Source organism: Carassius carassius, chromosome 41 (assembly GCF_963082965.1).
Source record: "Carassius carassius chromosome 41, fCarCar2.1, whole genome shotgun sequence".
In the NCBI taxonomy this organism is placed as follows: domain Eukaryota; kingdom Metazoa; phylum Chordata; class Actinopteri; order Cypriniformes; family Cyprinidae; genus Carassius; species Carassius carassius.
This window is the reverse complement of record NC_081795.1, coordinates 12,802,811-12,824,964: the sequence shown is the minus strand read 5'-3', so window position 1 is coordinate 12,824,964 and position 22,154 is coordinate 12,802,811. Positions and strand designations below refer to the sequence as shown.

Below are 22,154 nucleotides of genomic sequence, written 5' to 3'. Positions count from 1 at the left end.
CTGTAGTTTTGGTAGGATCTCCTTGATTCTGGTCATACATTCTTGCAGTGCAGCAGTTTTATAAAAGATTGTAGCAGGATGAAACTCGACGAGTTGCTCTCTGTTTCTGTGGCTGGGCTTCGATCATTTGATCAAGCAGAGGACTGCTCCTAGAGAATTGATGGTTGTTTCAGAGATATGCATCTGGGTTGTACATTAGGATTCATTTATCACTCCTGTTGTACTTGTTTGTGCTTCTATTTATTTACATTCTCAATCACTGTTGCATATTAAAGTATCCTTGCCTTCTTACATGTAAATTTTCAGAAATGACGCCGGCCATTTTGAAACTTTGGGAAACAAAATGAAACCCTAACCATATCGAAAGACCTCAACACTAATAATTCAGAGGTAACTGAAGTAAAGCAAAAATATGAGTTATATAAGAAGTTCGATGAGGAATCTGGTGAGAGGGAACATGGACCTGCTGCAGATATTCCCTATGTGGGAACGGCAGATGTTGATATATGTTCTCAGGAAGCAACGCGGTCGCGACTCGCACGCGGTGCGACACGCTCGACGCCTCAGGGGCGCAACTGCCCGAGCGCTTTGGAAACAATGAGAAAGTGGCGCGACTAGCGATTTCCACGCGTTTTTAGGCGCGAATTATTGACGACAAAAGCGATGACCCTCAGTACCCCTCAAGCTGAGATGTTGATGTGATGTGATATCTGATCTAAGTGGGCGTGGTCTGCGTAAGGTAGAGAGGGCATGACTGATGATGTCATGACATGACAACGCGATTCTCAGCCTGCGCTCCAGCTGAGTAATCAATTTTATTTTTTTAAAAATAATTTATATATTTTATATTCAAACCGAAAACATAATGTGATTAACACTCAAGTCATTCAAGTCATCCTGTCTCAAGTCAAGTCAAGTCCCGAGTCTTTAACTTCCAAGTCCGAGTCAAGTCTCAAGTATTTTATTTTTGGTCAAGTCAAGTCACAAGTCATAAAAATAGCGACTCGAGTCGACTCGAGTCCAAGTCACCAAGTCACAAGTCCCCATGTCTGCTTGAAAGTGAGAACTTGGAGGATCCTGACAGTGATTACAAAAGGTATTTTTGTTTCTTTCTTTTCTTTTCTTTCACCCCCCTTTCATATGGTAAACAAAAATATGGTATTTGCATAAAGAATATGGGTTGTGAAATAATAAATTTAATATACATTTTTATTTAAATAAAAGCCTCATCCTAAAAGGCCATGAAAATAATTCAATTTTATTTTGAAATCACGATTTTGGCTTCCCATGATTATGAAAATATATGCATTGAGTCAACAGTTATTGTGTCTAACACCTTTTAAAGCAGTGTGCTTTCGCACTTGCCTAAATGTTTAGTTGTTTTTCTTTTCTTGTGGAAGTGTACTACAACATTTTAATATAATTATTAATATAAATTATATGATAAATATACTATTTTAATAAAATGATTATTGTATTGTGTTTTATTTAAATGTGTATATACACATGCATATTATTTATTATTGTTTATTATTTGTACATTTATTTTTGTCCTTTATTATAATTGAAGTTCAAGGAAAGCCACTGTCAAAAAAAAGGTTCTATAAATAAACAAAAAAAGTTAAATAAATTCAAGATCTATGAGGCATTTATGAAACATTCCAAAATCTATGAGTAATTGTGTTAAATAATCGTGATGTCAGTATTGAGCAAAATAATCGTGATAATTATTTTTTTGCCATAATCAAGCAGCCATACACCATTCTTATCTTGGATGCAGACTATTCCTTTTATTGTCCCAAGTTAGTAAGTAAAAATAAAATCTTCAAGGACTTGTGAGATCAACAGTTCGGCTCTGTACCTCTCGGGAGAACAGTGATTTAAGATGTCCCTGAAATAGTCCAGCTGGTGGGTATACAAGACTGCAAGAGAGTAAAAAAAAGCTCAAACGATACATACATGCTATATCATATAGACACTATGCGTAGACTCAAACAAATGATTGCAACATTTCATTAAGAAATTTAGAAAGCTTTAACCAAGATGTTGGAAGAATATCCATATTCTTCTTTAAAGGGGTTTGAATGAGACCGATTTAGTGGTGTTTCCATGGAAACATTTTACTGACCATTTATCTGAGTGAGAAACTGATCTAGATTTTGGAGTTTTGTGATCTTTCCAAAGAAACCGAATATGTACCCTATTAGCCACTTCACTTCACACAAAGTGGAGTGTTTCAAGTTTTGTGGGGGTTAATTAGAGACGCACACACTAAAGCATGGCTCTCTTCTTCTTGCTCTAATGTAGGTCATATAACCTGACCTATATCAACTCTTGTCCAATGAGTTTATATGCTGTAGGAGGGGCAAGGGAATCGTGTAAGTGCTATTTTCAGGAACAATATTCATGGATATCATCAATCTATGGCACTGTAAAGTGACCTCAGCTTCTTCTTGGAAACTCAGTGTTTTAACACTCCGGTGCTCTGTGAACTGACTTCATTAACTCCCAGCCTTACACCTCCAGCAGATGCCAAGAAAACTGATACCATTACAGCAGAGCTGCATCTTCTCTCTTTAATCTTGGTAGGGTAGGAGGCAGGAGATGCAGCAGTGTTCCAGAGAAATAAAGGGCAATGGATTTACTGTCTGTTTGTCTTACTCTACAGTATATTGCCACAGGGTGGAGGAGGCACGGACTGTGTAGGACTGACTGTGTGATGTGGGGAGCTGTTTCTAGTATTTTCTTAGCAAATGATGATAGCCCTCAGGAATATTTTAGACTGTGAATATCAGTCATGTTATATAATTAGATTGGACCATGGTATGTCTCTTTTTAATCATTCTCTCCCCTACAAGGCTAAATCAAGTATCTCATCCTATTGGTAACAGGTGTGAAGAAAAAATGAGAATAATAGTGGTGTAATCGTCAGCATTAAACAAAATAGTTGCAACGAGCAAAACCTGTGAGGGGAAGTGTCAAGAGTGATGATGCTCGTGTGCTGTCTCTCTCTCTCTCTCTCTCTCTGTCCTCTCACCATAAGACTCTGAATTATAAGGATAGTTGGAGGAGAGGCATATTCGACCAAAGCATTTGCCCTGTGAGGATCTTTCGCTCTGTTGCACTTGCAGTAGACGAGACCACGTTTATAAGCGTCTGTAATTGCGCGTCATGGATTGTCATATCGTAAGTACAGACCGTTTTTATTTTCATGTTGAAAGTATAGAATTAATGAATATATTCCATTAGGTTTAATCCATTTGATAATAAATGGAAACATGGTTTAACTTTTTCTTTACTTGTCTAGCACCAAGAAAAGCTAGACTTGTTTTCTTTTGTATTTTGAAACTTTATGTCAGTGGTAAATTTCATGTCCAGGAAATGTAGGAACTGTCTTCAGGTGTATATTTTGTGCTCATCATCTGTTTTATGTTCTAGCTTTATTTATAGGGTTCAAAGGATCCCCATTTATTTCTCTGTATTATTAATATGAATAGTATTAAATTTAAATTAAATTTATGCATTTAGCAGACACTTTTATCCAAAGCGACTTACAGAGCATTCAGGCTATCAATTTTTACCTATCATGTATTCTTGGGGAATCAAACCCCCAACATTGCGCTTGATGCAATGCTCTACCAATTGAGCTACAGGAACACTAGCTTTTAGTATATACTTATAGCTTATAGTGTTATTAAAATAATCTACAAACTGTAAATAGCCTAAAAGAAAATAAAAAAATGAATGTATAATAAATGACATAGACTCTTGGTGGAGCTAACAGCAAATATATACATATATACATACATCCATACACTTTGTTTATTGATTTATTTATTAGACAATATGTTGATTAAAAACTTATTAAACTATAATAATTAATATTAACTATATTTAACATGGCTGCCAAAAGTCAAAAATGTAGGGCGTGGCTATAATCCCTGAATGGATTAAGGAATTTTGGTAAATGCATGTAGATTTTTACTTTGGTATTCCATGTTTGGTCCTAGCTGGGTATATGAGGACCTTTGTATATTTAAGAAGCCAGTCAGCTTTAAGCAGCCATTAGTGGCCAATTGCCACAAAACGTTTTTGTCTGAAGAAGCATGCAATGTCAGGGTTCCTACGTGTCCTGGAAGACTTGGAAAATTGATGACTAATTTTCCAGTCCTGGAAAACACATGGAAAATGAGAGAAAATGTAAAATGCCCTGGAAAATATTGTTGTTGTCCTGTAAAATTATTATTTAAAAAACGTAATTGTGTTTTCCTTTAGCCAAGAACAAATAGTTGAATTAGGAATGGAGGTTTATACAAATTTATCTCTGAGGAGAACTGACTGTTTTCAGAAAAGTTTTAGATGATATTTTGTTTTCATCTTGCCTTTGTATTATGCATACTAAAGTAGTGTTTATAGTGTTTACAGCCGTAACCACAGAAATGCTCTAGCTGCTGTTCCATAAACGCCACCTGCTGTCAGAGAGTGAATCTTCATCTCATACAGCCCATCTGCTGTTTTTGTTTCCTGCAAATGTTTCATGCGGTATAATTTCACAAAGCTGAAGTTTTTGCTTCAGATTTTTTTATTAAATCTAATTTAATATAAATTAAGTCAGAAACTGCTCATGTATGTAACATCTTTATTTGGATCATGATTAAAATGCAGTGTAAGCCTCTAATTTTAAATGGCTATAGAGAGTTCAGCCTGTACAGAACAACAACAACAAATAATCTTGTTCATATGTTCATATATTAATTATATCTTATCTCTTGCCTTAAAAAATGACATAAAAATTAAATCAGTATTGGAGTTGGCCATGAAAAATCAAGATTGGTGCATCACTACTGACTTTTGACATTATGAACACTGATGTGATATTAAATGCTTCTGTGCATATGATATTAAATGATTCTGAGCATATTTATAGGCCTATCGCTTTCCGTGAAGTGCTACAGTATGTAATGGCAAATCAGAAGTGATTAAGTTAGTCAGAATCTACACATTTTTCACTCGACCCTACTAAAGCAATACTAAACTGAAAAACATTTTTGAAGGATACATGCTATATTTTAAAATATGATTTTCTTTAATATTATTATTACCATTAATAATGAATTTATTTAGTATTTTCAAATAGTTAAATAAAATAGTTAAAAACTTTTAGTATACATATTTTTTTATTATTTTTGCTGTGTTACTGAAAATCATTTATTGTAATGTATAATTAAGAGCTCATGTTACAGAGCTGATTTTATAGTGAAGTCATGGCCATAAACTACGTTTTTAAAGAATTATAGAGAGAGGAATAAATTAAGCTAAGGCATGATTCCTGTTGTAAATAAATTAAAAATGTCCTGGAAAAGTCCTCAAAGTCCTGAAAAATACGCATATGATACGCATATATAAAATTAATCTAGTTTTTGTGCATGCACTGTAAAAAAACGACTGTGATTTTAACGGCAAACAACTGTGAAAATGCTACAGTACAAACATGTTAAATGGTTAACGGTAATTTCCTGTAAACTTAAGTTCCCAGAATTCTCTGCGTTGCATTTCAAATTTAGTTTGAATTTGATGTTTTTTCTTTGAAATAATTGAAATAATGAAATAATGTTGTTAAATTAATGTTTATTACATATTTCAGTTTAATGGGTCTCACCATGATGGTATTTAGTGTATGTGTGAATGACACTCTGCACGTTCAATGTATCTTATTATTTAAAAGCTGTTTGTGGTGGGCTTTGTTTCATCACGTGACTTTCTCATGACCACCTGCTTTTGTGTGAAATACAAAGGTACAAAACAGTTTTCAGTACTTCAATAAGTTGGTACAGTATATTAACAATATATCAGTGAAATTACGGTATTTAACTGTAAATTTAAGATACAATCGTTAAACCTAAAACGGTGTTACTGTATTTTTACAGTATAAAACCGTTAAACCAAAAACGTTGTAACTATATTTTTTACGGTATAAAACAGTTAAACCAAAAACGGTGTTACTGTATTTTTTACGCTATAATTCTGGCAACCACAGCTGCTGTTTTTTTTTACTGTATATTTTAAGGAATATTTCTTACAGTATGAATTGATCTTAAATGTCAGGAAATATAAGACAGCTATCATTTAAAAATACGAACATGTGTGTGATCTTATAAGCTAAAAAGCTCATTGTGCTGGGACCCCAAAAATGTCTGCTTGCGGTTTGTTATGCATATGCAAAAGGATAGGGCAACAAATGTATCATTTCAATGGACTAGTATAGACATGTGAAAGGCTTATGACTGTGCAGTTTCATTAGAGGTGATCCATGGGTAAGCATGCATTAAGCCTCAGAGATTCTTATTTATAGGGGGATTGTGGAACGCCTCTGCCTGTGGCCACATATGAGCATGTTGGCAAAATGCTTGGTAAATATGAAAAGAGGCTGATCCTTGGTTTAAAAGTGGGTGGACACACTCCTACCAGGGTTTTTACAATGGACTTCTGCTCATCACCCTCACAAGCTGTTTAAAGACTGCCAACCAGCCTCTGCTGAGCCATTTTACATATGCCAAGTTGTTGTGGTGGGAGAAAGCATGTGGTTTCACAGCTTCAGGAAGACTTAATGAGACAAATAACATCACATCCCACCACACACACTGCTGACATGCTTCACAGAGCACAGGAAGCTGGTCAGAGTTGGTCTTTGTAGCATCTGGGTGGTTATTATTTGAGATCATTGCGTTTATGTATCAGTTCATTTTATTTTCACTAGCTTCAGGTAATAGGTTTTTCTTACACTCTTAAAAATAAATTTTCCTTATGGTTCTTTGAAGAACCTTTGACATTCAAGGAACATTTCCATTTCACAAAAGGTTCTTTATAGTGGAAAAAAAAGTTCTTTAGATGTTTAAAATGTTCTTCACACTAAGAAAAATGTATTGTTTTTAGAACTGTTCAATGAAAGGTTCTTTTGGGAACTCAAGATGGTTCTTCTGTGGCATTGCTGTGAAAGACCCTTTTGGAACCTTTATTTTTAAGAGTGATATGGAGAAAAGGAGCATTCACTGATGGGTAATGATTCATTGCAAGGGGGCTTAAATGGGCAGGAAATCATCATGCTAAACCAACTACAGTGGTATATAAGATCTTAGAGGATAGTCTGAATCATTCTAAGCAAGAGTGAAATCAATATGAAGTACAGCCAGTGTAAGTTTTACTAAATGTATTATTCATCATTTAGGAGGAATGCAACCAGCCACAGGAGGAAGAGGACATCATGGACATCCCATTGGATGACCCAGAGGCCAATAAGGCAGCTGCCAAAATCCAGGCTGGCTTTCGTGGTCATATGACCCGGAAGAAGATGAAACCTGGTGAAAAGCCCAATGAGGAGGTGAGCAGCAGTGGTGAGGCCCTCAACGGCAGCCAAGGGGACTCAGGTCAGTCACTGTCCCCAACAGTCATAGTAAATACAAGAGCTAGACTCAAAACCCGTCCACGTGGTGCAGAGGCAACCAGCTATTTTGATCCAATTAATTTTGGCAAGACATTTAAAACCCTCACAGAATTTGACTTTGAGATCTGAAGTAAGCAACAAGAGCTTTGAACTTTAATGAGAGTTCAAGATCGTGTTGATTCACCTTTTTTTTTTTTTTACTGTGTACCAAAGATATTTAATAAAAACGCAGGAAATATTGTGCCCATTATAGCATATGAGCCACGAAAGAACTCTGTCAAATCCAAAATGAAATAAAATGAAAAATCCATCAATTGCGTTTTATGAGTCATGTCTTTATACTGAGTAAACATAATAAGACATGCTCAAGGGTGCTTTTTAATTACTCTCAGAGTGCTTTGGATCTTTTTTTTCTTAATTAAGTAATTATTAATGAGCACATCTATCATTTTCTCTGACTTGTTAAAAGATTGCATATGAAAAGCCATTCACCGATTTTCAGAAAGCTAAAGGAGTCCACAGAGTCACTCTATAGTCTCTAATATCTCAGTTTGTTGAGACATAGATCTCTCAAATCGAATTTCTTTTGTGGGTGGTTTAAGCATCCACAAATCCAGAACTCAATATTAAAGTCTGTCGCAGATTTATCCCCCCTTTCAATTTTCTTTCTGGTGATGTGTTTTGTTCTGCACAAAATTGCCTCCTTTTCTAGAGATGCTGGATAAACTGTTTCTCCCAGCTCAGTATGTATGCAGATGGTTCACGAGCAGTTGATCCCCAGAGATTCTACTTTGAAGCAACAAATAGGCCAGCGGTGACGGAAAGACCATAACCATAATGTTCTCACACCAAAGCTTCCATTTGAACTACCTTTGAGGATGGAAACGAGTAGATCTGGTCATTTAATGCAGAAAGTGGGACAAGCAATGTGAATGAAGGTGTCCTTCCAACCTCCAGCCCTGGCACAAATATCTCTCCTTCAGCTGTGCCGCTCCACTGTAACCAACCTCTGTGCCGAATTTAGGCCTTTCCCAAGCAGCATCAACCCAGTTCTCAGTTGCTAAGCATTTTATGTATGGAAGTATTATTTTTATCCTTAGGTGCATCTGCATTGCTGAAATGAGGCTGTGCTCTGTTTTACACAGACAAAAATATAAAATCATCCTAAGATCAATTCATATTCTGGCAAAATCAATCAATAAATAATGCTTTGTCACATTCAATATATTTTGTGAAGAGTGTCCGGGTAGCTATCAAACACTGCAAAACACTATTTTCTTACTCATTATTATTATTTTTCTTTTCCAAATTTCTAAACATTCTTAAATCAAGACTTAAGATATTAAGTCTTGTTTTATGAAAAAAGTATCCAAATTAAGCGAGTTAAACAGTTTTAGTGTAATTTATATACTATTATATTTTTTGTTGATATTTTGAATTAGATTTTATTTCTTATATTTTCAGTTTTTTATTTTAATTTATTTAAATTGTAGTAAATGTTTGTGTCTTTATATCCATATATATATATTTTTTTATATAGTTTTTATTAAGTTTTAGTTTTTGGTTTTTGTTTATTATTATTAAAAAACAAAAATGACCTATTTGAAATGAATGAATTATTTTTGTATAACCCATTGACAGATATTTTTTTCTTCCTATTCTTTCAGATATTTTTGAAGTTTTAGATATTTGTAATGGAAAACAAAACAAAAATAATAAGAAAATACATTTTTGCAGTGGGTGATGTCACATCATAGTTGACTAGACAGCTGTTTGTTGCCGAAACTAAAATACTGTTTATTTTGTGAGCAGGGGGAACAGACGGAGTAGAGACAGATGCTACATCTGGACCAGAGCAGTGAAGACCCTTCTCAAGGTTGACGGCTTATAGGACGCTTTCTCCAGGGATTTATTTATTTTTTGTCTAAAAAAGTGGTAACATTAGGCTGGATATGTCAACTAATGTGTGAACTCTTTCTCTATTATCTGCTTCTTATCCAGTCTGGGTGAATATCTGCTCCAGCATGCTTTTGCATCCCACAAAAGGCATCTGTATACTGTATATCTGATATTTGTATAAATTGAAGACCGGATGGCATAGAATTTAATACAGCCTTCTTTATTCAAACAGTGAAGTAGACTTAAAATAATGCATCATGATTGAGTTTTCTTATTTTTTGTTGCTTGATAATCCTTTGGTAGTGTTTATCATTGCCTTGATTTGACCATGTAGCCACTATCACATTCAGAAGTTAAATTTGTTTATCGATCATGAAAAAGAATGTTATCAGTTTTTTATAACGGTGTTGACTGATTTGTTTGGTTTGCTACCTGTAATATGTAATATGTTGAAAATGAAATCAGAGCTTCCAGTGCAGCATATGGCATGGCAAGATTGACTGTCTTTTTTTTTTGTAAAATTATAATCTTTTAAGTCATTTAAGGTAGTGCATAATATCATTAGAAATATAGAAATTGACTTGTGAAAGCTTAATGATGATAACCAAGATCACCTTGCATGTTGACATCAGCATCAAGCTCTGTATCAGTTGAAAAGCAAATAAAAACTCAAAAATGTGTGTTGCCTGAATTTCAAATGATTTTGTAAAGTCAGCGGGTGATCATTAGTCTTTTAAAGATTCCTTATAGAAAGAGTACAAAACAAACAGGCAGTTATGTATATGCAGCAGAAATTGAAATATTAAGCTACACATCAGTCTCATTAGTCCTGCTGGAGCATCTCACTGGAGGACCCACAGCATGAAGGCTGTGCTAATGAGACCTGGACAGTCATTTATCAAGGTCAAATTGTCACATGCCTTGCGCTATACTCACTCTTGCCTGTTAAAGCAGCATTTAGGCCTATAATAGCATTTACTGTTATCAAATCCATTGCAGTGTGTAGTTTTATTATACATGTGCATGTGGCAGAGCTATAATGAAATAAATATTATAGAAATATTTTTGAGACCATAATTTATCATTATATAATTATATGTTATATATCTAACAAGTAAATAAAAAAGGTATGTGAGGTATTGTGATTATTCTCAGCCACCCCAACATGTATGTTTTAATAATAATAATAATAATAAAAACCTTGGATTAGGGAAAATATGTTAACAAATATGACAAATAGGTTGATAGGCCAAATAAAAATAAATAAGTCATAAATCTAGTGATAATCATTCAGTCTCAGAATGAATCAGAATCATACCGAATTTTGTCCATTTCAAACCCAAAGCTATCATACATGCACTATATTTATTTAAGTCTTCTGATGTTAGCATTTGGTGAACACAAATGAATTATTTGCTCATTCATTGTTCACTAATTCATTATTCATTGATTTGGACCAAATAGTTTTTTCAGTCAGTGAGAACCAGATTGGTCTGTGCTTTAAAGAATCATTCATACAGTACCTATTTTGTAAACCAGTTACTTAAATTTCTGAGCGTTTGTCACTAAACTACGGAATGACTTCAGAAGACTTGAAATTTAGAGCACGAGTTGTAATACATTTATGGTGCTTTTGTGTCATTTTTGGAGCTTGAAATCTCCAGCATCCATTGATTGTAAGATGGAAAAAATATCTGCTTTTGTGTTCCACAGAACTAACAAATTACAAATTTAGATTTAAATTACAAAATTAGCCTTTTTAGGTTGACTAGCTCTTTAACAATGAGATGTTCGAGAATATAAAAATTAATCTATCTCTCCATGACAATATTAATCACTCAGCCATTACATTAAGAGCTACACTTAACTAGACTGTACTGCCGTTCCTAATTAAAGACATACAGCACACAGTTAATCTCGTTTTTTAATTGCATCTCAGATGACATACTGTGGACATTTATTACACAATGAATCACATTCCCCAGGTTAAACAAAAAAACTGGAAGGCCTTTATAAATCCAGCTTTGAAGATTTTAATATTTCACAGTGACTGATTATATTTGATGATTTGTGGCTTTATGAAGGCTCCATGACTTACAGTCTCCTAACAGTTTTACAGTTTTACAGGTTGCCTATGGCAACACAAAGTGCCACAAGACAGTTCTCCCTCAGATTGCTGTGTGTCCCATGATTCCTGCCCTCTACAGACTGCTGCTGTCAACGTAGTACTGCCGACCTGACAGCTGGCATTCGCCAAAAAATAAAACCCTTTGGCTTACCTGCACAACACAGACACATGATGCATTTTTAAGCTGTTTGCAGTTTGCGTGCTTTATTGGCTTTTAAGTATTATAAAGCATAACATTACATCAAAGCCTCCAGCAGAGGGGGCCTGTATATAACAAGTTTAGCTCTCACAAACACATTCACGAAGCTATTACATTTATTTTATGTGCATTTTTAAAAATGCACATAAATATTTTTTCCCCAAATCATATAAAATAATACAATTCCCCCTCAATGTGCATATAAAAATAGTTTTTGGTCATTTAAATAAAGCTAAAATAATACTGGTAGGTCTCAATATTAAATTAGAAACTTTAGAACTTTAGAAAATTAGAATTGTCTTGGCAGCTAAATGAAATACAATACGTTTGGGGCGAAGTGTTAAAACTACAAAGCATAAAAATATTAACTAAATTTAAACAGAAGAATAAAAAAAAATACAAAAAGGCAAAATGCAATAAAATTACTCAAATGAAAATGAAATGTGAGAATAAAAGCTAATTATTACTAATAATTATCAATAATATAAAACTATATAAAACTATAAATCATAAATAATTAATCAAAACTAGAATATTAATAAATACTAGAGTAGTATATCAATAATTCTAAAATAATTACATTAACAAATTCTATATCATTTTAAATACAATTATACATCATATTTAAAATTGCAAACAATTATTCTTAAACAAGAAATGAAAGTTAAAGAGTTTGACCTGAATGCTATTTCAAGTCCAGTGAAGCATCCTACAAAGCCCCTAAGGGGTCATGGTGATAATATAAACTTGAGATGGGAGGAAAAAGAATATTTTAATACTTTTGTGTTTTCTTACAAAACCAGCTTTCCTGAGAGCGTAACGCAGGAAAACTTTTTTAACAGTTTTTGCTCATTCAATTTTCTGGTGTCTCATATAGTCCAGTGCAATATAGCTTCAGGAAGATATTCTCCAGTGGAGACATGTGTGAGGATCTTTCATGCTTTCAGTGCACTATGACCTTGGATGTTCCCACTGACTCTACTTGACAGATTTCTTCACAAGATGAGAGAGTCCGGATGGACTTTTATCCTCCAGAGGACAAAGGCTAATGCCAAGCTTTGTGTGAGTATGTTTGGGTCTCAGAGCCCTGCTAAAGCTTTGATCAGCCAGAACAGAGGAGACCCTTGAGGATAACAGACTGTATGTTCTGTGAAAAGCTTTTTCTTTCTGACATTCTTTGCCATTTTGCATACAACATCTACTCTTTTTACTGAGTGGGAGAGCAAAATTTCAAAGTCTGATATGGTACAAATACAAAGTCTGTATAATCAGTCAGTCCTAATTTGCTGTCTTAGTTTTGCTATCAGAAATGCCATCTGTTGTTTCTGTTTAATTGTTTTCACTGTGTACTAAACAATTAGTTGTGTTTGCTACTAGCATCATATTGCTCGTAACTGGCATTTAAAGAAGAGTTCACCCCAAATCTAATACGTCAAACTAATACACCCTACAGCATACTCCCACAATATGGTATGCCACACACTGCACTTTAACTTCAACAGTTCAACACTGGACTATACATACACACTGCATTTAATATAATAATCTACCTGCTACCACTGGATACCATCCAATGCACATCCATGACATTCTGTGTATCCAGTTCATGTATAATCTGTTGCACCTTAGCATATTTTATGTGTATATACAGTATGTCTATAATGTAGAATGTGTACATACTGTGTATAATGTGTACTGTAGTGCTAACTATAAGTATGTCTAATGGTACACTGTGTGTACTGATTATATGTATGTGCATATTGCACATTGTCATTTGTTGAAGTCTTTATGGTTATATGTAAATTGTTTCTGCAATTTCTGGAGCACGTTCCCAAGAATTTCACTCACCAAGGTACATGTGCTGTGGTGATGTGACGGTAAAAGTGACTTGACTTGAAATGAAAATGTTCTGAAAATGTACTCACCCTCAGGCCATCCAAGATATAGATCAGTTTGTTTATTCATCAGAAAAGATTTGGAGAAATGTAGCCTTGCATCACTTGATGGATTTTTTTTGTAGAAGCACAGATTTTTCCTTTACAAGACATTAACTGATGGACTGAGTCTTGTGGATTACTTGTGGATTACTGTGATGTTTTTATCAGCTACATTTATATTCTCCTGACAAAAATAATGTTTTCTTCTATGCTCAAAATGAGTATTTGCTTCTGTCTGTGGGGGTGTGAGAAAATGCCCAGTTAGATGACCACAGCATCAGCTGACCGCTGCAGGACAATGAAATCAACTTCTAGACAGACATGTGATGGCTAGGCCACAGTTCCTGCCACATTTATTTCATTTTCAGCAAAGGAAATAACCAGCTCAAACTTCAAACTTCAAACTAACTTAAACCAACTAAAATAAATAAATATATTTGAATAAAATGACTTGTTGTTCAGATATATTTGTAATAATAATAAATTAATTCATGGTTTAAAAAATGAATATTGCATTATAATATTATAATATTTTATTGTTTCAATAAAATGTATATTCTATTTATTATTAAAAAATAAATTTGAAGCTGGCCATCTACAGTATATCCATTGTGAAGTGCTCCAGTAAGACTTGTCTGAAACAAAGCCATCCAGCCCTTATGCACAAAGGTCATTTTTTTCGATGAATACTGATGCTTTAGCAACCTGTAGTAGGTCCTCTTTTCATCCATTATGGCCTGGTGGGGCAAAAATATATGGGGATTACAATGTGTTCATGTGGGATGGCCTGGTTTATGGGTGGTGTAGTAGAAAAAGCAGTTGTGCTTGAGTAGTTTTATAGTAGCTGTCCTCCTAGCACCTCCTTTTATCGACCTGGGGTTCCCCTAGATCCCCATTTATTAACCTCTGGTCCAAGAGCCCCAATTTCACTCTAATTTTGACAAAATGTGTCACTCAGTCTTGCTTTTGAACAGCACTGTGGGTGTGTTATGTCACACAAATATACTCTTGTCATACGTGACTGCTCAGATCTGTCATGTAACAGCAATAACAATAAAAACACATGTCTCAAACCATCACACACTCATCCTAGTACCCTTACTGCAGAGACAAGCACACACATGCACAAATGCACACACACAAAGGGCCCCTGAAAATAATCACTGTGGGGAACCCTATAAAGCGAGCGAAGCACTCACACATACGAGATTGCACACAGAGCTGTTGTTCAGGCTGGGGTTCAGAGCAGCCAGTGTCCCGTCTGGCAGGAAGCACTCTGCATTCTCAACGACGTGCCTTGAGTGGACAAATCATGCTGATTGTGTGGGAGAGAAACCCAGCGCTGCTTCCAAGATGAAGGCAGAGAGGGAGGCATCATGCAAAGAGACAGCCGTTCCTTCACCGTTTCTTCTCCTATGGCTTTTCATCTTTTCTATGGCAGGTAAGACAACATCATGACTTTTCTACAGTGAATGTTGAGAGGAAAACTTTCTAAAGAAGAGGAAGAAAAAGTATACGCTGTTGTCAGTTTCACTTTTCAGTGTGAGTTTTGTTTGTGGGTGGCTGGATGACACATAACACAAATGGAGCGATCAGTCAAGTGAATTAATTAGGGCACTTGATGAAACTGTACTTTTGAAATGCTTTTAAATGTGTTTTGTTTTATTAGAAATACTTTTTAATATGAATGAAATAATAAGGAAGTTAAAAGGCAAATGAAATGATTATATGACACAAACCTTAAAAAAACGCACATTGAAAAATTGACTTTTTAAATATTTATATATATAAATATAATCACACCACAGACCAGTTTTTTTTTTGCAATTTGGACAAAAAAGAAAGAAAGAACAAAAAACCATTCATGCTGTCTTTCATTTCCATCCTTGCATTTGATTTATTTTAAAGGCCGGATTTGTGCAAAAAAATCTCAAATATTTTCAGAACAATCACTATGACATGAGTGAGCTGGAATGAGCTTGATGACGTCGCATTATCTTAAAATCAGGTATAGATGTGCCAAGGACATGTCCTAACTAAAGCCTAGTCTTCCTCAGAGACCTCTGATTAGCGGAATCACTGGGCCCCACTGTCTACATCCCACATCCACAAAAGAGCATGTCTCTTGCACAGCTTCCCCTGATTGGAGGAGAGCGAGCCTACAATCCAGACCTTTGTTAGCTCATCCTGGCAAGACCTCAAGAGTGAGAATTGTTGCCACAGCGATTGAGCCATGCCACACTGACTCGCACTGCCCTGGCAAAGAGGACAAGGACATGCTGGTTCACTCAGGAGCAGTAAACAGAAAGCTGTTTACCAGCAGGTGTCTCGCTGGAGAGTTCAGGCAATGTGTCTTGTGAAATGTGAAATGAATCTATCTATCTATCTATCTATCTATCTATCTATCTATCTATCTATCTATCTATCTATCTATCTATCTATCTATCTATCTATCTTTTTAATTTATTTATAATAGATTATAATATTTAATAATGTATGTTAGATAATGAAACACCAGTGTCTTACAGTCAAGGGTCTCACTTTTTACTATAATTATATCTATCATCCATCCAACCACCCATCCATCCATCTAATAAAAAGATAATATTGAGGTAAGCTGATGATGCTTTATTTAATTTTACATTTTATTTCTAAGAGTTATTATTTGATGTTTTAAATATCTTAATTGCAGACTGAATTTCCTTAAAAATAACACTTTGAATTTAGTTGGAAAAGTGCTTTTTACTTTGATTTTGTACAACCCGAATTCCGGAAAAGTTGGGACGTTTTTTAAATTTAAAAAAAATGAAAACTAAAGGAATTTCAAATCACATGAGCCAATATTTTATTCACAATAGAACATAGATAACGTAGCAAATGTTTAAACTGAGAAATTTACACTTTTATCCACTTAATTAGCTCATTTAAAATTTAATGCCTGCTACAGGTCTCAAAAAAGTTGACATGGGGGCAACAAATGGCTAAAAAAGCAAGCAGTTTTGAAAAGATTCAGCTGGGAGAACATCTAGTGATTAATTAAGTTAATTGATATCAGGTCTGTAACATGATTAGCTATAAAAGCTTTGTCTTAGAGAAGCAGAGTCTCTCAGAAGTAAAGATGGGCAGAGGCTCTCCAATCTGTGAAAGACTGCGTAAAAAAATTGTGGAAAACAATGTTCCTCAACGTCAAATTGCAAAGGCTTTGCAAATCTCATCATCTACAGTGCATAACATCATCAAAAGATTCAGAGAAACTGGAGAAATCTCTGTGCGTAAGGGACAAGGCCGGGGACCTTTATTGGATGCCCGTGGTCTTCGGGCTCTCAGACGACACTGCATCACTCATCGGCATGATTGTGTCAATGACATTACTAAATGGGCCCAGGAATACTTTCAGAAACCACTGTCGGTAAACACAATCCGCCGTGCCATCAGCAGATGCCAACTAAAGCTCTATCATGCAAAAAGGAAGCCATATGTGAACATGGTCCAGAAGCGCCGTCGTGTCCTGTGGGCCAAGGCTCATTTAAAATGGACTATTTCAAAGTGGAATAGTGTTTTATGGTCAGACGAGTCCAAATTTGACATTCTTGTTGGAAATCACGGATGCCGTGTCCTCCGGGCTAAAGAGGAGGGAGACCTTCCAGCATGTTATCAGCGTTCAGTTCAAAAGCCAGCATCTCTGATGGTATGGGGGTGCATAAGTGCATACGGTATGGGCAGCTTGCATGTTTTGGAAGGCTCTGTGAATGCTGAAAGGTATATAAAGGTTTTAGAGCAACATATGCTTCCCTCCAAACAACGTCTATTTCAGGGAAGGCCTTGTTTATTTCAGCAGGACAATGCAAAACCACATACTGCAGCTAAAACAACAGCATGGCTTCGTCGTAGAAGAGTCCGGGTGCTAACCTGGCCTGCCTGCAGTCCAGATCTTTCACCTATAGAGAACATTTGGCGCATCATTAAACGAAAAATACGTCAAAGACGACCACGAACTCTTCAGCAGCTGGAAATCTATATAAGGCAAGAATGGGACCAAATTCCAACAGCAAAACTCCAGCAACTCATAGCCTCAATGCCCGGACGTCTTCAAACTGTTTTGAAAAGAAAAGGAGATGCTACACCATGGTAAACATGCCCCGTCCCAACTATTTTGAGACCTGTAGCAAAAATCAAAATTGAAATGAGCTCATTTTGTGCATAAAATTGTAAACTTTCTCAGTTTAAACATTTGCTATGTTATCTATGTTCTATTGTGTATAAAATATTGGCTCATGTGATTTGAAAGTCTTTTAGTTTTCATTTTATTAAAATTTAAAAAACGTCCCAACTTTTCCGGAATTCGGGTTGTATTCATAACATAATATATACGTATTCAATGTCAGAAATGTTTATCCAAAGCCACTTACAGTACATTCAATGTATTTTGGCAGGATGTAGGGTAAACTGGGGCAAGATGTCACACTTTTTACTCCACTTAGTGAATATTGACTTGTACAGTATCATGAAAAGCTATACAAATAAACTTGAATTGAAAAAAAAATTACTGAATATTGTTTTGGGGTTTTTTTTCCTTGGTGCTCAGGCTCATTTAACACATATTGACTTTGTGTGATAACAAGCCCCAGCTGCTGGAGAGCCACTTTTGTGAAACTATTTTCTGTATGTATTTAGGTGTACATGGGGTGAACATCAGCTGTCCGTCTTCTCTTGTGCGAGGTACACTAGGAGGCTCAGCCCTTCTCTCTGTGTCCTACACCAGCACCAGCTCCGACCAGCCCGTTATTAAGTGGCAGCTGAAGCGAGACAAAGCTGTCACTGTGGTCCAGTCCATTGGTACAGACATAATTGGGAACCTAAGACCTGAGTACCGCGGCCGAATCCTCCTGTATGAGAATGGCTCCCTGCTCCTGCATCACCTGCAGCTGTCAGACGAGGGCGCCTATGAGGTGGAGATATCCATCACTGATGATACCTTCACTGGGGAGCGATACGTCAACCTTACCGTGGATGGTAAGACAGACAAAGACATTTGTCATATGTCATAATCAACTTTCCTTATCCATGTTATCTGGTTCTATCACAGTTCCAGTGTCCAGGCCCTTTATCCACATTGCAGCCTCATCCGTCCTAGAGCTGACTGAGCTGTTTATACTCAACTGCACTCACGACAGTGGCACCAAACCTACCTATAGCTGGCTGAAGGGTGGGAAATCTTTAACCAATGACTCACATCTGCTCCTGTCACATAACCAGAAGGTCCTGACCATCTCCCGTGTTGTGATGTCAGATGACGACGTCTACTGCTGTAGGGTGGAGAACCCCATCAGCAGTATGAAGAGCCTGCCTGTCAAACTCACTGTTTACAGTAGGTGTTGAGACTCCACTGTCACCTTCATCAGTCAACTATGACCTGAAATGTTACATCATATATTGCTTTCATAATAGATAAGAACACAAAAAATTGGAAATCAAAAATAACCATAAGATTACATTCAGATTTACATTCATGCATGTTTATCCATAGTAACTTACATTGCATTAACTGTACACTTTTCTTTTGTTCAGTTATTGCTTATCCCAGGAATCAAACCCATGACCTTGGCATTGCTAAAGCCATGTACTGTTTGAGCGACAGGAAAGCATTGATACAATGTTTACCCCTATATGGGCATATTTAGTGCCTTGTGAAAGGGTACTGCCCCACTTTTAGCTCTTCTACCTTTTTTTCTGACAGTATATTTAAAAAATAACATAACTACATAGAGGCATTTGAGTGTAGAATAGTATAAAAGAATGTGAATATTGTATTTTGCATTTTGAATACAAATTATACTTCAAGAACATATATCCCAGGCTTTAAGTTTTTCCAGGAATATTCACACCCCAAAAGTGAAAGTAAATTATCATTATTTAATCATCTTCATGTTGTTTCAGAAATTTCTGTGCAACATCAAGGAAATATTTTATGTAGCTATTTTGCATCAAACAATAGTTCATTAAAAACAACACAGTAAAAGTGTCCATATCAATTGTACACTATTCCAAGTCTTCTTTCCAAAGTAGCGTTGTTGTTGTTGTTAATTAAAATTATTAGAAATGAATAAAGCTGAAATAAAATAAAGTATAACTAAAAACCTAATCTTATAAATGTTGCCTTGCAACAAACTTAAATATGAATAAAAAATACACTGAAATACTAAAATTGCTAAAACTAAAATCAGAAATTTTAACTAAAAATATAAATAAATATAAAATGTATTAAATCTTCATAACAAACAACAAACAAACAAACAAACAAAAAAATTGCTAAAACTAAAATTCAAATGAAAACATATAAATAAATACAACAGAAGTCACACTGGCCTCTTTGATTGTATATTTGAAGACTGACAGTTACAGTCACCATGAAATAGAGCTGAAGATTCTTTTAAAAAATGTGTGAGTAAAGAATACAAAAATGTTCACTTGGGTGGTTGGAGTGTTTATGAAAATGGCAGATGAAGGAGATGTTAATGAACAAGTGTTTTGCTCCACTGGAGTTCATCTGATCCTCTCATCCATCTACTTCTTCACTTGCACACATTTCTGTCAGAACACTGAGCCCAGCAGGGTCCTGCATTCCTTCTGCACAGTCTACCTTTTAAAAAGAGCCCTGAGCTGCCCTATTCATTCCTGCACTTATATTCCTGGCAACCTGTGCAGTCAATCTTCCATTTAAGGTCTCCTTAATTTAGACCTTGTCTACTGAGTTTGGTCTTTTAGAGCAGTTTGTTTTGTGGAGAGGAATGATGTACTATGTCACCCTGTATTCTTCTTTTAAATTCTGCAGGACGGAGTTCTCTCTATATCATCCTCTCCATGGGAGGCATTTTCTTACTCATCACCTTGGTGACTGTGTGCGCCTGTTGGAAACCCTCCAAAAAGTACCAGCTCTATTGTCCTTATCCATTCTCTTTGATAGATAGGTCTAAAACAAGCCACAATAAATGTCACAAGTTTGCACTGTTCTTGTAAGAAAAGTCTTTGTGCTTCAAATGTTAGGAGGTCAAAGTTCCACATATCATGTGAAAAACAAAGACCAAACCAACAGATTAAACTGGAGAGAATCTCATCTTTTACACATTTAGGCTTCTGTTTGTACATTAAACAATTATGACACTGCATTTGATATTTCAATCACAGTCAGGTATGTTGCTAACCAAAAATATATCATTTTTCTATCTATAGAAAAAGGCAAGAGCTTGCCGGACAGAGCAGACAAAATGTAACGGAGCAGAGCAACGGCAATCATGAGGGTAACGCAAATCATGTTATTCATCCTTGTAGAATCACTCAAGACAAATTTCTGTCTTCTCTTAAACCAAAAACATTTTAAAGAAGGACACTCATTTATATAGTTCGTTCCCAATGCAAAAATTTCTAATTTTACTTGATATTTTAGTTGATGTTGTGCTTGCTAGAAATTACCAGAACCGTCGGAACCCAGGTGGACTATATGTCCTCAAAGAAAAGGTTAGAAATGATTATTATTAATATTATTCACATTATATTGTTATTATTATTTTTTTTATTATTGTAGTATTATTATTTCCAGGAGGGAACAGATGAGTCTTCCTGTGATTATATCAACCCTATTGATCCCCTCAGCCCATCTTGTTATCCAAGCATGGCTCCACCTTCTGCACACTCTTCAGATGCTTATATGCATTCAGGAAGGAGATACCCCCTTACCCCCGTCCCCTCTCCTCCATCAACCCCTCATCCAACTCTCATTCCACCCCTCTCCTGTCCACCACACGTGGGCAGTTTAACACGCAAACCCCGCCCTTCAAGACTAAGCCCCTCACCTCCACATGCAGAACAACTTCTGATTGAACCAGAAAACAATATGCAGCACCACCACAGCCTCCCGCGATAATCAAGACAGTTTGGATGTAAAATGTCCAGGATAATGTCAGATTATGAGACTATGTATGTGGGTATTGTAATTTTAATTAGCCATTTTATAATTGTTATCTTATGGAAATAGTATGAGTATGAGTTGAGTGTTTCATGCTTTCCAAAAGCTATAGGTGAATAAATGGTGTACAAGACCAAAACTCATAATTGAGAAGTAAGAATCTAATTTACCAGGAGTACATGGATGTACAATACGTTTGAATTGTTATTGAATACTAACATTTTTTTTTTTTTAAATCAGATTTAGTCAATTTGATACTGTTAATTTTATCTATATTGAGCATTGTTGGGATCTGTTAGGATATACTGTAATAGTGTTACTTTACGTCAGTATTAAAATGATTTTATTATTTTTGCTCAAATAATATGACTTGTTTTCTGAATATTTGTTTTCTGACACAAGCGTCTATGTACACAATTGATAACTTACAACTTTTCACCACCAGAGGCTCCCACATCACTATCAATCAATAAAACATCTGCGCCATCTCAAAGCGGGACTACAGATAGCCAAACAGTGGTAACAGCTCTTCAGTTTCTCTCTCCTTCCCTTTTTCTGTAGAACAATAGAAACATGTTGAATTATGT

The 22,154-nt window shown here is 35.6% G+C and overlaps 2 protein-coding genes across 3 annotated transcripts; both read left to right on the top strand.

Moving 5' to 3' along the window:
* Positions 1 to 3,034: 3,034 nt before the first annotated feature.
* On the top strand, positions 3,035 to 10,020 carry LOC132123244 (neurogranin-like). 2 transcript variants are annotated; one of them, XM_059533813.1, is made up of 4 exons: positions 3,035 to 3,186; positions 7,226 to 7,424; positions 9,254 to 9,317; positions 9,443 to 10,020. In XM_059533813.1, the coding sequence occupies exons 1-3, from the start codon at positions 3,172 to 3,174 to the stop codon at positions 9,301 to 9,303; spliced, it is 264 nt and encodes an 87-aa protein (XP_059389796.1). In that variant the 5' UTR covers positions 3,035 to 3,171; the 3' UTR covers positions 9,304 to 9,317; positions 9,443 to 10,020. The 2 variants fall into 2 exon arrangements, with proteins under 2 accessions (XP_059389796.1, XP_059389795.1); XM_059533812.1 differs by having other exon boundaries at positions 9,254 to 10,020.
* A 4,791-nt stretch (positions 10,021 to 14,811) lies between these two features.
* On the top strand, positions 14,812 to 21,931 carry LOC132122765 (hepatic and glial cell adhesion molecule-like). The gene is made up of 7 exons (XM_059533148.1): positions 14,812 to 15,045; positions 18,279 to 18,617; positions 18,691 to 18,972; positions 20,437 to 20,530; positions 20,835 to 20,902; positions 21,049 to 21,119; positions 21,202 to 21,931. The coding sequence occupies exons 1-7, from the start codon at positions 14,958 to 14,960 to the stop codon at positions 21,523 to 21,525; spliced, it is 1,266 nt and encodes a 421-aa protein (XP_059389131.1). The 5' UTR covers positions 14,812 to 14,957; the 3' UTR covers positions 21,526 to 21,931.
* The last annotated feature ends 223 nt before the right edge of the window (positions 21,932 to 22,154 follow it).

What these genes read in the sequence shown, in the direction of transcription:
- LOC132122765 (XM_059533148.1), top strand. Translation starts at nt 14,958, where the DNA reads ATGAAGGCAGAGAGGGAGGCATCATGCAAAGAGACAGCCGTTCCTTCA. An exon ending in TTTCATCTTTTCTATGGCAG is followed by an intron (nt 15,046 to 18,278) that starts GTAAGACAACAT and finishes GTATGTATTTAG; the next exon opens with GTGTACATGGGGTGAACATC. An exon ending in TGTTGGAAACCCTCCAAAAA is followed by an intron (nt 20,531 to 20,834) that starts GTACCAGCTCTA and finishes TTCTATCTATAG; the next exon opens with AAAAAGGCAAGAGCTTGCCG.
- LOC132123244 (XM_059533813.1), top strand. An exon ending in CGGCAGCCAAGGGGACTCAG is followed by an intron (nt 7,425 to 9,253) that starts GTCAGTCACTGT and finishes TTTTGTGAGCAG; the next exon opens with GGGGAACAGACGGAGTAGAG.